Raw genomic sequence first — 13,107 nt, 5'->3', positions numbered from 1 at the left:
CTGAAGGAGCCGGAGCCAGAGCTGACCATCCCTCGGGCAGGATCCCTGAGGTGCCGTTCTAGGAGCTGGTCCTCAGTTCATTAGGGTCAGGAACATGACTGTGTCCTGGCTCCCAGAGACCCCTCTTCAGGGCCCTCTGCCTAGCATTTCCTGCTGTCCCCCATCCTTCCATGGTGTAAGGTGCCCCCACCATGAGACCCTGCGCTCCTTGTGAGCTGGGACCCAGGTCTCTTCATGTCTGGGTGCTTGGCACCCAGCTGGGTCCAGAGCAGGTGATTAGAGACTCTTCAGTGAGTGAGGAATGAACCAGAGCTCACCCATCTCTCAGATGTCCATTTTCAGTCCAAAACTTACACCAGACTGATACATAAAACAGATTTTATTAATGTTCAATGGGGTATGTCTGTCTCCCTCAATAGGAACGCTCGTGTTGGCCAGATTCCAAGTCTCTCTTTCAGAATAAGGGTGGGACACTTTCTGACCCTCAAGCTAATTTAAAAAATACTACACAGGGACTCTGCATGCCCCTCCCCCTTCCCCTACAAGCCAAGATATAATCATATTGGTAGCAGGAAAGGTTTCAGGGTTGGGATACCATAGACTATATTTGAGTCCCAGTTCTAGCACTGACATTGCTGTATGATCCTGGGCAAGTCATTTCTCCCTCTGAGCCTCAGTTTCCTCATCTGTTTAATGGGAGCATCCATCCTTGTCTGTCTGGGTGTTGTGAAGCTGGAAAGGTATGCAGAGAAACATCTCATTCACTCAGGCTCTGGGATCTACAAGAACCCTGGGCTGTTTGTCTGGGCATGGTCGCCGGGTGGAGGGGGGTGGCAGGGCGGAGAATGGGGTGGACAGAAGGGCTGCTCTTTCTCGAGACCTTCTACTCTACGGTTCTGGAGCCTCCAGGCTGGCTTCCCACTGGCAGGGTGACAAAGGCCCGGCTCAGGTGCTGTTTCCTGTGATCAGTCAGTAGGGCCTGCTGGGATTACCGAGATGAGAGAAATGCTAAGGCTATAGCCAAGCCCAGCAAGATCTGCCCAGGTACCAAAGGGGCCGGAAGTGGCACACACCCCACGTAAGGGCTAAATTCCTCAGCTTGGTGTTGGAGCCCAGACTCGTCTTTTCTCTAAGGGCGGTAAGGTCAGGATCTGCAAGTCTGTCTTGGAGAGATTTCCTCAGTGTGGCCCCAGAGGCAGCCTACGATGGTGAAAGCAGATCCCCCTCACCTTTGTTAGGAGCTGCCTATCATGATAGTGAGCTCTCTGTACCTGGAGGCATTCAAGGAGAGGCTGAACATTTTGAAAGCTGGAGAGGCAAGTCTTATTCAGAGATAATAGTGTGTAGATCTCACTAGACAATTTTGAAGGCTCCTTCCTGCCCTCGTGTTCTTTGATTTGGCGTTCATGTGAAGGATTACTAGTGCCACTCAACCAGCCTCGTGCTCTGGGCTGGTGCCGCTCAGGGCCCAGGGCAGGCGTTCTCATCGGACCAGTCGGAACAGTGCTGCACGAGGTCCCGGCAGAGGCTCCTCGGGATACAGTCACAATACTTGAAAACAGTTGGGGGGCAGCGCCACCATCCAGGGCCACAAGGTGGGCATGCAGTCACTGCAGGGACAAGAGCCAACAAAAGAGCAGCTGTAGTGTCCTGGAATGCCCAGGCACCCCTAGCTCTGACACTTGCCATGGCTTCCCAGAGCCCCATCCCATCTGACATGGGTTGACTATATTCCTTATTTCCTGGTGGGAGAGAGAATCTAGATCCCAATTCATGGGCTGTGTGACTCAAGCAAGTCTCTTACCCTGAGTCTCAGTTTCCTCAGCTACTCAAGGTTGTTATTAAGGAATAGTGCCAGGCACAGGGTCAGTGTTCAAATTTGAACAAGTGCGTATGGTCTAGTCCAGCCTTCCTCCCTCCCTTCCTCCCTAAGCCACACAGCCCCCTTAGGACTCCCTGAGGGAGCCTCATGGACTTCCCTCCTTGGTCCTGCGCCCTGGACTCCAGCATTCTCCCCTGTACACTCAGCCTCTGTCTGTTGAAACCTTGTCCCTTCCCTAATACTGCCTTTTCTAAGTCTCCCTTGATTCTCACACCTCCCTTCCCAAGGAAAAGCTCTGCAGGTTCTCATCACTTCCTTTGGCACCAGCATGATGTGAGTCTTGTTTGACTCCTGACTGCCCTCCAGCAGAACCTGGCACAGGCCCAGCCCCAAACAGTGTCTCGCCCACGTTTGTTGATTGAACACTGGGGAAGAGAATGAAAAGGATCTGGCGCAGTGAAAAGACACGGACTTGGAGTCAGGAGACCTGGTAGGGAGAGTGTACCAAGCTCCCCTCCTATCAGTCATTGTATCAAGTCCCTTCTCTTCTCTGTCCTCAGTTTACCCACATGTAAATTTGTGCCAGTGATTCCTGCCCTACTTTCCTCACAGGGTTGTTGGGAGGTGCAGAGAAGATGAGGGAAACCCATGTTCAAACCCTCATTGGGCCATATCCATACTTCTTGCATAATCACCCTCTGAGCCACAGAAGAATCAAGCTCCAGAAGGAGCCACTTGATGTGGTAGTGAGCACCCCACTACTGGAGGCAACCAGGCAGGGGCGAACAACTTTCTAGGATGCAAGGAGCGGGTACAGGAGGAACCTCAGAGATTCCTTGGTCAACCTTGCCCTCCGGTCACTGCCTGGCCACCTGCTGCAGCCCAGCCTGTGTCCAGACCCCTACCTGGGCTCAGTTCATCTGAGCAGTCCCCACAGTTGTTGGTTCCATCACATTTTTGGTCTGAGTAGATCCAGGAAGCTGGGTCTCCACAGCGGGCCACGAGGAAGCTGGGGAGACTCTGGGGCACATCTCCTACAGAGGACAGATGAGGCAGGAGGAAGTCCACATCTGGTCCCAGCTGTCTCCGGGCTAGCTGGAGGAGAATTGTCCTGGTCACCTTGGGCAGTTGCCAAACTCAGGGTCACCAGGCATCCATCCCAGGAAGAAGGTTGAGTCAAAAGGAGAGAAATGTTTTTTCCCTGTACATCCAACACGATGCCCAGAGAGCCTCCTCTCCCTTCCTCATTCCCTGCTCAACTCATATGCAGCCCCTCTCTGCCCTTTCCTTCCTCCAGAAATGTCCTTGACACCTGTCCAAAACCATTCCACTTCAAGTCCAGGTTCAACTTCCTTCATCTCCAGGAACCCTTCTCCAACTGGAACATAACAAAACAAATGGGTCCCAGAACTCAGAGGATGTGTTCACATACCCAGTGAGAGGGAGTCAGAGATCCTTCATGCATGTGAGTTCTGTGTTAGGCAGCAGTGTGACAAGGCTACCTAAAATTAACACAAACTCAGGCCACATCACTAGAGGTATAACCCACACCTGGGAGGGGAAAAGCCTTCTTTGTTCCTTGGACTAACTAGAGCCAGTCCAAAGTGTCATGCTGCTTCCGGAGCTGGTCCAGGGAGACGGACATGGGCAGCTGGTATGTGTTCCGTGGAGTACTGGTGGACGGAGAAGGCTGCTCACAATGGGGATGACTGGGAGCTCAGGGTGTGGCCCAGGGAACGGGACACTTACGTGAGGCAAAAATGCAATCTCTGAATTCATGCAGTGCCACCATCATAGAGATCGACTGAGATGTGGTTCATTGGGGGGCAGGGGTTGATGAGAGGGCAGAGTTGGAACCAATCCAGGATGCTAATGGGAGACATTCCCACGGAAAAACCGCGCAATGATGGGAGTAGCTGCCTCAAGTTGTAACGAGCTCCCCATCCCAGGAGTATGCAAGCAGAGGCTGGGTGGCCTCTGTTCGGTTTGTTATAGAGAGGATTTGGGCATGAGCTGGGACATAACTAGATGACTTTTAAGATCTCTTCCAGTCTTGAGGGTCTATGATGTAATGATCCTCCCCTCACTGACTCCCCTACTCCACCCATTCAACCCCGAACTCTCTCCCTTCCACATGGACAGCGCCCTGGCTCCTCTCTCCTGCGAACTGTCAGGTCTTCAAGGTCTGGGACAAGATTTTCTCATTCACTCATTCATTTACTCACTCATTCCATCATTTGTTCAGCAAATCTTTCTGAATACCCCACCGTGGCATGCCCGGTACCAGGAGTAGGGACCTAAGGTCAAGCAGACCAGGCCTGCCCCAGAGGAGTTTACAGTCTGATGGCCATGGCAAAAGTGCCAAGAAGAGTGACAACCAAGGTGACTAGGGCTGGGACACAGGGAAGCACAGGGTCTGTGGGAGCCCTAAGGAGGGACCTTAACCTAGTTTGAGAGTCAGGGAAGGCTTCCTGGAGGAGGTAACACTTGAACTTTGCCATGAAGTTGGAATACAGGTCGCTGGGCATGGACAGAGTGAAGGCATTCCCTAATGTGGGCACATACATATGTGCACAGGTAGGGGCAGGTGGGGGCAGGTGTCCCAGGCCTGAGGACACAAAGGTGCCTGGTAATTTCAGTAACGATTGAGCCTCATTCTGGCCGCAGGGATAGTTGGAGTTGGAGGAAAACCCAGGGCAGGAGCAGGACTGAAGAGGTACTCACGGCACAAGGCCTCTTCCTCGTCCTCGCCGTGGGGACAGGTACGGATGCCATCACAGACCCCGCTGGCCGAGATGCAGCTCCTCTGGTCATGGCACAGGAAGCCAGTCCTGTTCGTCAGGGTCACACAGGCCTGGGCCCCTGAGTGGGCGGGGAAGCCCCGGAGGGTCAAGGGTGGTGCTCACAAGGGCATCACCAGGTTCCCATACCTGAGACCCACCCTGAGCTGGACCAAGCGGCTGGGCAGTGAGGAGGATACTGGGCTCAGCACTGGAGGCCAAAGTCCCAGCTCTACCACTTGCCAGCTGAGTGACCTTGCGCCAGTGACTTGACCTCTCTGAGCCTCAGTTTCCTTGTCCACAACAAGGGGATCAGAGTACACACCTATCGGACTGTTGGGGAGATTTACACAGCCCCATTTTATAGATGAGAAAAGGAAGGCTCAGAGAGGTGTGACGGGCCCGGTCACACTGCTAATAACCCAGGCCTGTAGGCTCAGCTCATTCCCGAGGCTGGGGCTGCCTCCCCAGTGTCCAGGACTGGTGGGCAGCCATCTGAATGGGTCTGTCCTTCTGAGAGTCTTCCCTCCCGTCCTACTGAGGGGGGCACCCACCCCCAGAGCTGTTCCAAAGGATTACAGCAGGGAAACTGTCAGAAGAGCTGGGAGGCCGCCCTGGTTCCATGGCTGAGCATGTGTATACCGTGCGTGCAGACTGCAGAGAAGGGCGGGGCTGTGCTTGTGTGTCTGGGCATATGTGAACCTGTCTCAGCTCCCAGAACTGCCTCTCAGAAACTCACATGGTCACACACGTACACACTTCAGTGCACATACACATACACGGACGTGCACACACAAGCACACAGATACACACAAGCACACATATACATGCATACATACACACATGCAGGCACAGGCATGAACAGAGGCACCGGCGTGCACACACAGGCACGTGGATGCAGCTCCTCATGTGTGCACATCTGCTCTAAGTGCTGTGTTTCTGCACAGGCCTGAAGAACACTGTGGATTTACCCAACCCCTCACACCTTGTCCCCTAACACCCTTCAGCCTGGCTATAGAGCCCTCTGTCAGAAAGGTAGATGTGGTGACACTCTGCCCCCAGATCAACCCCCTTCCCATGTCTCGCTGGATGGTGACCTCCTTCCCAGTGCAGACTCTGAGGCCCCAGGCACCTGGCCTGCCACTGCTGCCGCCCTGTGTCCCCTGGCCTGCCTGCAGTCTCTCCTCCTCCTGTTCCCTCCCACCCCAGGGCGCCACACATGGCGCTCCCTCTGCCACCCCCACTAACCAATTCCACTCTCCCTTCATGCTTCAGCTCCCTTCATTTCTCGAGGTGCTCACTCTGACTCCTAGACTGGGCTAGAGGCCCTAGTCCAGACTCTCGGCGCCCCATTAACCCTGCCTCCATGAGCTTATTTGATTACTGTTTATGTCGCTCTCCAAACTGTTACTTCCACGAGGGCAGGGACCATGTGGGGCTCACCCCTGAAGCTGGAGCCACATTTCTATGCTGCATGATGGAGACAGACACACAGATGTATGGCAGCACCCAGGACAGCCAGGCCAGGGGAAGAGAAAGTCAGGGCCCTATGGGGGCCCCGACGGGGCTTCCAACCCAGCCTGGGAATCAGGGCAGGCTTCCTGGAATCAGGTGGGTCATCAGAGCTGGGTCTTCTCAATAGCTCATATTACAGATGGAGGCTCAGAGACATGTTAATGTCAGTGTGGGTGCTCGAGTCTGTGCACACACCCTAAGGAACTGTCCAAAACTCACTTCGTGGAGAAGCCAGGAAGGGTCAGGTTCCCCCATTTCTCTGTGCCCCACACCCCCTCTCAGCAAGTCTGACCCACCCTCTCTTGAGCACCCTGACCTGGTGTACGTGGTGGGGGTCCAAGGATGGAGACCAAGGCCATCAGGGCTGCAAGAGTTGCCAGCAGGAGCAGTACGAAGGCCGACAGGCAGGCCCCTCGGCGAGAGCAGCAGAGGGCGCTGCAGCCTGCCGTGTGGAGCAGGAAACCTGTGATGGAGCAGCCAGCATGCGGGCCCAGGGTTCCCCCTCCTCTGGCCCTTCCTATAAGTGGCTTGTCCCCACCTGGGAGTCTGGAGGCAGAAAGAGGTTCCCTGGAGGAGGTGCCCCTAAGCCCACTATGACGCTCTCATTTCTTCCCGGGCCTACCCCGCCAAGTGCCAGTCCCTGGCCCCAGTCCTGCGGCTAGTGAATGGCAGTTAGGATGAGGGTCCCAGGTCTCTGCTCCATGCCTTCATCCTCCTGTCCTTCCACAAGGCTGTCTCCTCAGGAGGCAGGGAAAGACGGACACCTGCTTTTCGAGTCCCTATAATGGGGCAGAAACTACAGAAGGCCCTTCATAGCCATTTTTATTTTTCTAAACAACATTTTATAGGTGAGAAAACTGAGGTTCAGAGAAGACAAGACTGGGGTTGCCTTATGCAGAGCTGAGATACGAGTTCACACCTATTTGCCACCAAAACCAGAGCCCTTTCCATGAAACGAACTGATTGTTTGTTCTGCAGCCCGCCAGGATGCTGGTTGGAATCCTGGCTCCCCTACTTCCCAGCCGGGCCCCACTGAGACTTCACTTTACTTCTCTGTGCCTGTTCCCTCGTGTGGGAAATGGGGGTCATAATACCTACCATAGGGTTGTCGAGACAATTAAGCTCGTTAATATATTAAAACAGTGCTTGGCACTTAGTAAGTACTATAAAGGTTTTAGCTATTGTGTTTATTGAGCACCTACTGTGTGCCAAGCTGTATCCCAAGCACTGTGGTAATAACGATAACAGGAGACATCCTGCTCATTTAACTTTTTTTTTTTTTTTTTTTTTAACTTTTTTGCTTGTTTGTGAAATAAGAAAAGAAAGCGTTGTTGAGGAACTACTAGGTGTCCTGCTCTGTAGAGGACACAAAAGCAGTCAGAACTCAGGTCGTTGCCCTCTGAAAGTTTGTAGTTGCCCTTTGAAGGCAAAGCATGGGTAGGGTAAAAGGAGAGTATGGGTCTGACAGCTGTCCTGGGCCCAGTTATTTCAGAGAAAGAAGCAGCACAGGCCTGATGCAGCTGCGTCCCCGGGGTCCAGCCCAGAGGCAGGCACACAGTAGGTCTTTGGGAATACTCTGACCCAGAGCTCCAGGAGACAAGGAAAGAGCCCCAATTCAGTCAGTGCAGGTCGTTTCCATCCAATGCACTCGTATTTGTGGAGCTGCCTATTCTGCTCACCTTCTGGTCGGATCTGTCCCTGTGCAGCAATCAGAGCCAGGTAGCAAGTGTGGTTAAGGAAGTGTGAGCAAGTGCCCCAGCTGCTCAGAGGGTGGGATTTCCACCAGCAGCTGAGGGGAGGGTACAAGGAGAGAACATTCCAGGTGGAGAGCGTAGGAGTAAGGCCTGGTGGGTGGCGTGTGGGGAATAGCAAGTGGTCTGGTGTGGCTGGAGCTTGGGGGAGTGGGTGTTGGGAAAGAAGACTACAGTAGGAGATACAGCACAAATCTAAAACTGGTAACCCCTGCAAGCCCTAGTGGGTGGTTTCCTTGTCAGCAAACACAGGGTAAACGCAGGTAACCAGGGGCCATCATAAGGGGCAGAGGTCTGAGGGCTCTCTTTGTGCCTCTATAGCAATGGCTTAACCTGGGGAACCCTAGCTGGGGAGAGGGCCCGCAGGGCACCGGCCCCAAACCCTCCATCCTTTACCTTCTTCTCCAGGGAGGACTTTGGTTCCAGCTGCAGCATTGCCACTGACTTCCTCCTGCCCGAGAACAGAGTGAGGGGTGGGCTTCGGCGAGGTGAAGTCCAGCCTCATGGTGTCGCACCAGAGTTTTTCACAGAAGTCACTGAGAGCCTTAGGTGGAACCACTGGCCCCTCATAAAAAACTCACCAGGCCCGCTTCACATTTCCACATCTTTGCCTGCACTGGGCCCTCCGCCTGGGAGGCCTTTGCCTGCACTGTCCACTTGGTAAACATTCATCCTTCAAACCAGCCCCTGGGCTCCTCCTCAGAGAGGCTTTCCCTGAGGCCCCCTCCCATGATGTGGATGGATCCCGCCCCACCCCTCCAGAGCAGGCGGAAGCTGAGCTGCTTCAACTTCTCTCCCACCCCACGTTGGCTCCCTGGGATCAGGAGCCATCTCAGGGCAAATCTTACCTGGGGGAAGATCTTGTTCATGTCTCCAGCTCCCAGCTCCCAGCTCCCAGCTCCCAGTTCTAGTCTCTGGGTGCGTAGAACTGAGCTCAGGTTCCCTCCTTGTCACCAGGGGCAGCCTGGAGGAGGGAGGACAAGAGGCCCTGCCTGGCCACACCCTCTCTGTGGGCAGTCCCTTCCCAGACTACCTCCCAGGCAGAGGAAAGGGCAGGAAGCGCCCCCCCTCCCCCACAGCCTTTTCCCACTCTGCATTCTGACAAGGCTCCAAGGCTGTTGAAATCCTCATGCCCATTTCACAGACAAAGAGCCTGAGGTACAGAGAGGAACAGCCCTCAAGTCACACAGTACGGGGTAGGGGTAGGGGCTTGAACCCAGGAGCTTTTCAGGATGTGCTTTCTTCTCCACATCAGTGATGAGACTGGAGAATCTCAGGCCCCTCAGCTGCATGAAGGTCCAGGCAGAAATACCCAGAACTAATATTCTAGGAGCTAAAAAGCAGGGGTCATTGTCTCATTGATGTTCTGTTCGATTAAATAGGTAATCTAGGTTGAAAGAATATGCATTTTCCACTAAATTTATAAAGCAAATATAATTTTAAATTATGTTCTCTTAAAAAGTGGCCATGTGCATTTCAATTTTTCTAGAGATGGTGCCTGTGATAGGGGAGGGGTAGGGACAGGTTGCTAACCCCACTAACCCCTCTACCCACCCCTGAGTTGTGAGATCCCCTGCAGCCTGATTGCTCTGCTGAGGAGACCAGGGCCCTGGTCGGGGGCCCCAGACCAAGGGAAGAGAGGTGTCTACCCCAGAAATGAGCCTGGAGCTCCAGGGAGAGTCCCTCTGCAGCCTGGTTCTGTTGCCTGTGGGTTGTCTAGCCTGTGACAGGTCTTATCTTTTTCACTGGGATTTAAACTGCCTAGTCCACGGGGTGCGGATGGGATGGATAGACAGAGGCAGCAGCACTGGGAAGAGCTAAACCCTAGGTCAGGAGAACGGGGTGCTCATGAGGGTCCTGCCACTGGCTCTGGCTTGGGCAAGTCACTCCCTTCCTCCAAGCCTCAGTTCTTTTCCAGAAAATGGAAGTATTAGACTAGATGAAGGGGGTGTCTTCGTTTGGGGATCCCGATAATCAGTTCCCAAGTGTAAGGGAACTGGCGTATTTGGCAGCTCTTGCCAGTCACTGGCTAAGGACTGCCCTGGGGTGTTAATTCCTGGACCGCTGGCCCGTCTTAGACAAAGGGATGCCAGCACTGGCAGCAGAGGGCCAGGCTGATATGCCTTGAGATGGAACGGATGAGGGGATGGACAGGGCATGCATGGCATCTGCTAACGGTGCTAACTAGATTTTATCTTGCATGCCAACTGCAATTAATTGAGTAGAGAGGGGGTCTGGACCAGGGGGTTCAGAAGAATTCGGAGGTTAGGACTCGGGGTTTATGATTGACTGGTGATGTCTTGCTATGGGTCTAAAGGGGAACATTGGCATCATACATGATGGCCACTTGACATTTCTGGACCAACTCATGTCCTTCAATCTCTGTCCATCCTTGACTGTGATTCCTAAGTGTTTCTTTATGAAAAGACTCTAGAACAGTGCTCTCAACCTTTCTGATGCCGCGACCCTTTAAAACAGTTCCGCATGTTGTGGTGACCCCCAACCATAAAATTATTTTTGTTGAATTGCCATTGGAAATAAGTGTTTTCCGATGGTCTTAGGCGACCCCCGTGAAAGGGTCGTTCGACTCCCAAAGGGGTCGCAACCCACAGGTTGAGAACCGCTGCTCTAGAGGGATGTGAAAAGGTCCCTTCCTCCAGAATCCTGGTCCAGTCCAGGTGCAGCCACATCGCTCGTGGGTTCAGGCTGTCACTGAGAATCCTTGTGTGAAGGGCAGCAGTAGGTCCTGGCAAGATGGAGGAGAGGCTTTGCTGCCTCAATCCCCGAACTTCCTGGAGTGGCAGCCAGGTTATACCTTGGAGAAGAAAGGACTTGTGCTGCATTGTACAGCCTCCGCCTCCATCCTGCTGGGCTCCCTTGGCCTTGGCTGGGCCTGCATGACCCATGCCCGGCTAAACCTTCAGCAAGAGCAGAAACTTTGGAGCTGATATCCAAATGGTGCCCCACTAGCTGTGTGACTTCTGATAGGTTACTTAACATCTCTGAGCTTCAGTTTCTCATCTACCTCTTTAAACTCTTTTGCACTCATTCCTGAAGAAAGGCAGTGCCCTAGTAGCTGGACCTCTGTCTTCCCCACCCAACACCCAACACCCAACACCCAACACCCAACACCCAACACCACATTTGGCCCACTCTTCCTGCTTGCTCCAACCTCTCCCCCTTCTGCTCTTCCCTCTCCTAGAAAAGAAGGAACAGAGAGATGTATAGATAAAAGCTCAAAAATATACATGGCCCTGGCTGGTTTAGCTCAGCGGTTGAACTATCTGCTCCAGGAACGAGGGGTCGAGGTTTGATTCTGGTCAAGGGCACATACCTGGGCTGCAAGTTCAATCCCTGGCTCTAGTTGGGGTCATGTGGGAGGCAACCAATCAATGTGACTCTCTCACATCAATGTTTCCCTCTCTTCCTCTCTACCTAAAAATCAACGGAAAAATATTCTCGAGTGAGGATTAACAACGAAAAAATATTTGAAGTGCCCTGGCCGGTTTGGCTCAGCGGTTAGAGCTGAGCCAAACCGGCCCATGAACCAGGGAGTCCCAGATTTGATTCCCACTAAGGGCACATACCTCTGTTGCAGTTTGTCCCCGGCCCTGGTTGGGGTTGTGTGGGTGGCAACCAATCAATGTGTCTCTCTCATATCAATGTTTCTATCCCTTCTTCATGCTCTATCTGAAGATAAATGCAAAAAAAATTTTTTTTAATACTTGAAGTAAAATGAAAGGAAATAGGATTTAAATAATGGGAAAAGAATGGAATTTCTCATTTTGATTGGCTGGGCAAGTATATAATTTAATAGATGCTAGAGGTTCTACTGCAGAGCTAAGATATTGATGGCCTCTGGACTTGCCCCTCTGGTCTATCCTCCACAAAGTTGTCGACTGTCTTGCTTAAGGCCCCTCTATGGCTTTCCACTGTGCTCAGGATCAAGTTCAAGTTCAACAAGGTCCTTTATTACCTGGTCCACCCAAACCCATCTATTGCTATGCATTTGTATGCTCTCTCTCATCCTGCTAAACAGTGTGTGGTTCCCTGCCATCTTCCCTGTCTTCAGGCATGTTGTCCCTACTACCAGGAATGCTGTTCGGCTTTCCCTTTCCTTCCAGGTTTACACTTGGATATCACTTCTTCCAGAAGCTAGGGCCCTCTAATGTGTCCTCATAGTACTCTATGCTTATGTGGTCATAGCAGTGGTCACATTAATAACAGTGTGTCTCCTTTAGACTTTGAGCAACTGGAGTTAGGCCTTGGGTCTTGTTGCTGCAGTCCTGTCACCCAGCCTAGGGTCTGGCGCTGACTCTCAAGGGGTTGTTGAATGATTCCATCGTGGATCTGTAATAGATAGCTATTTGTAATAGGGCAAAATTACTGCCATGATGTGTTGGGGACTCAGCTGATAAAGTTTCTATAATAAACTGCTCTGAGACAAGTCTGAAGGTGAGGGCAGCTGATTAACAGAAACAGTCTAGAAATATCTAGATTAATGATCCCTAATATGTGGTCCTTAAAGGCCCACAAAAATTATAATGGAGCTATTTTATATATTTAAAAAATTACAATGGAAACGGCATATTTACCTAAGACAAAGCCAGACGAACTAATGACATGGGATAAAGTTGTTTGCTTTTGGCTGGAATATCAGCCAAGTAAAAATACTAGGTTTCACATATTGACCAGCAGCTGATTGGCTGATGACGCATCACAGAAATTTCTGAGACAAGAGTAATAGACTAGATGATCTGGAAATTTATTTACCAAAAAAAAAAAGATCATAAATAAAAGGTATCCATGAAGTTTTGTGAAAAAACTGGGACTCTTGGGCCTACATCATTCATTATGATGACTACTACCATCTACATAATTGCCTGAATTAGTATGTCTTACACTGAACCAAGGACCTTGGGAGTCTGAGGTTTGAACCAGTGACCCAAGGGCCTTCAGATTTTGCCTCAGACCAAGATAAATTTCTCAAGATGCTATTTATGTGGTAGGAAAGATGACACCTGTCTCATGGAAACAAGTGAAGTTGGGTCTGTTCAAGAAGGGCTAAACTGTTACTTTAGGACAGCGATTTTCAACCTTTTATTTCACCTCACGGTACACATAAACTAGTTACTAAAATTCTAAGGCACTCCAAAGAATATATTTTTGCCAATCTGACACACATAAAAATAGGTACAATTTTGATCCATTCAGACCAGATGGCTATTGTGTGGGCTGT

The 13,107-nt window shown here is 51.8% G+C and overlaps 1 protein-coding gene across 1 annotated transcript; it reads right to left on the bottom strand.

The window, feature by feature from the left end:
* Positions 1-1,461: 1,461 nt before the first annotated feature.
* LDLRAD1 (low density lipoprotein receptor class A domain containing 1) lies at positions 1,462-8,737 on the bottom strand. Its single transcript, XM_036257386.1, has 6 exons — positions 8,717-8,737; positions 8,265-8,319; positions 6,434-6,559; positions 4,547-4,684; positions 2,728-2,856; positions 1,462-1,610 (listed from the first exon to the last, which is right to left on the bottom strand). The coding sequence occupies exons 1-6, from the start codon at positions 8,735-8,737 to the stop codon at positions 1,462-1,464; spliced, it is 618 nt and encodes a 205-aa protein (XP_036113279.1).
* Positions 8,738-13,107: the final 4,370 nt, after the last annotated feature.

Source organism: Molossus molossus, unplaced genomic scaffold (assembly GCF_014108415.1).
Source record: "Molossus molossus isolate mMolMol1 unplaced genomic scaffold, mMolMol1.p scaffold_m16_p_12, whole genome shotgun sequence".
Classification (NCBI taxonomy): Eukaryota; Metazoa; Chordata; class Mammalia; order Chiroptera; family Molossidae; genus Molossus; species Molossus molossus.
Note: the sequence above shows the minus strand (reverse complement) of the source record. Positions and strands in the feature narration are given on the sequence as shown.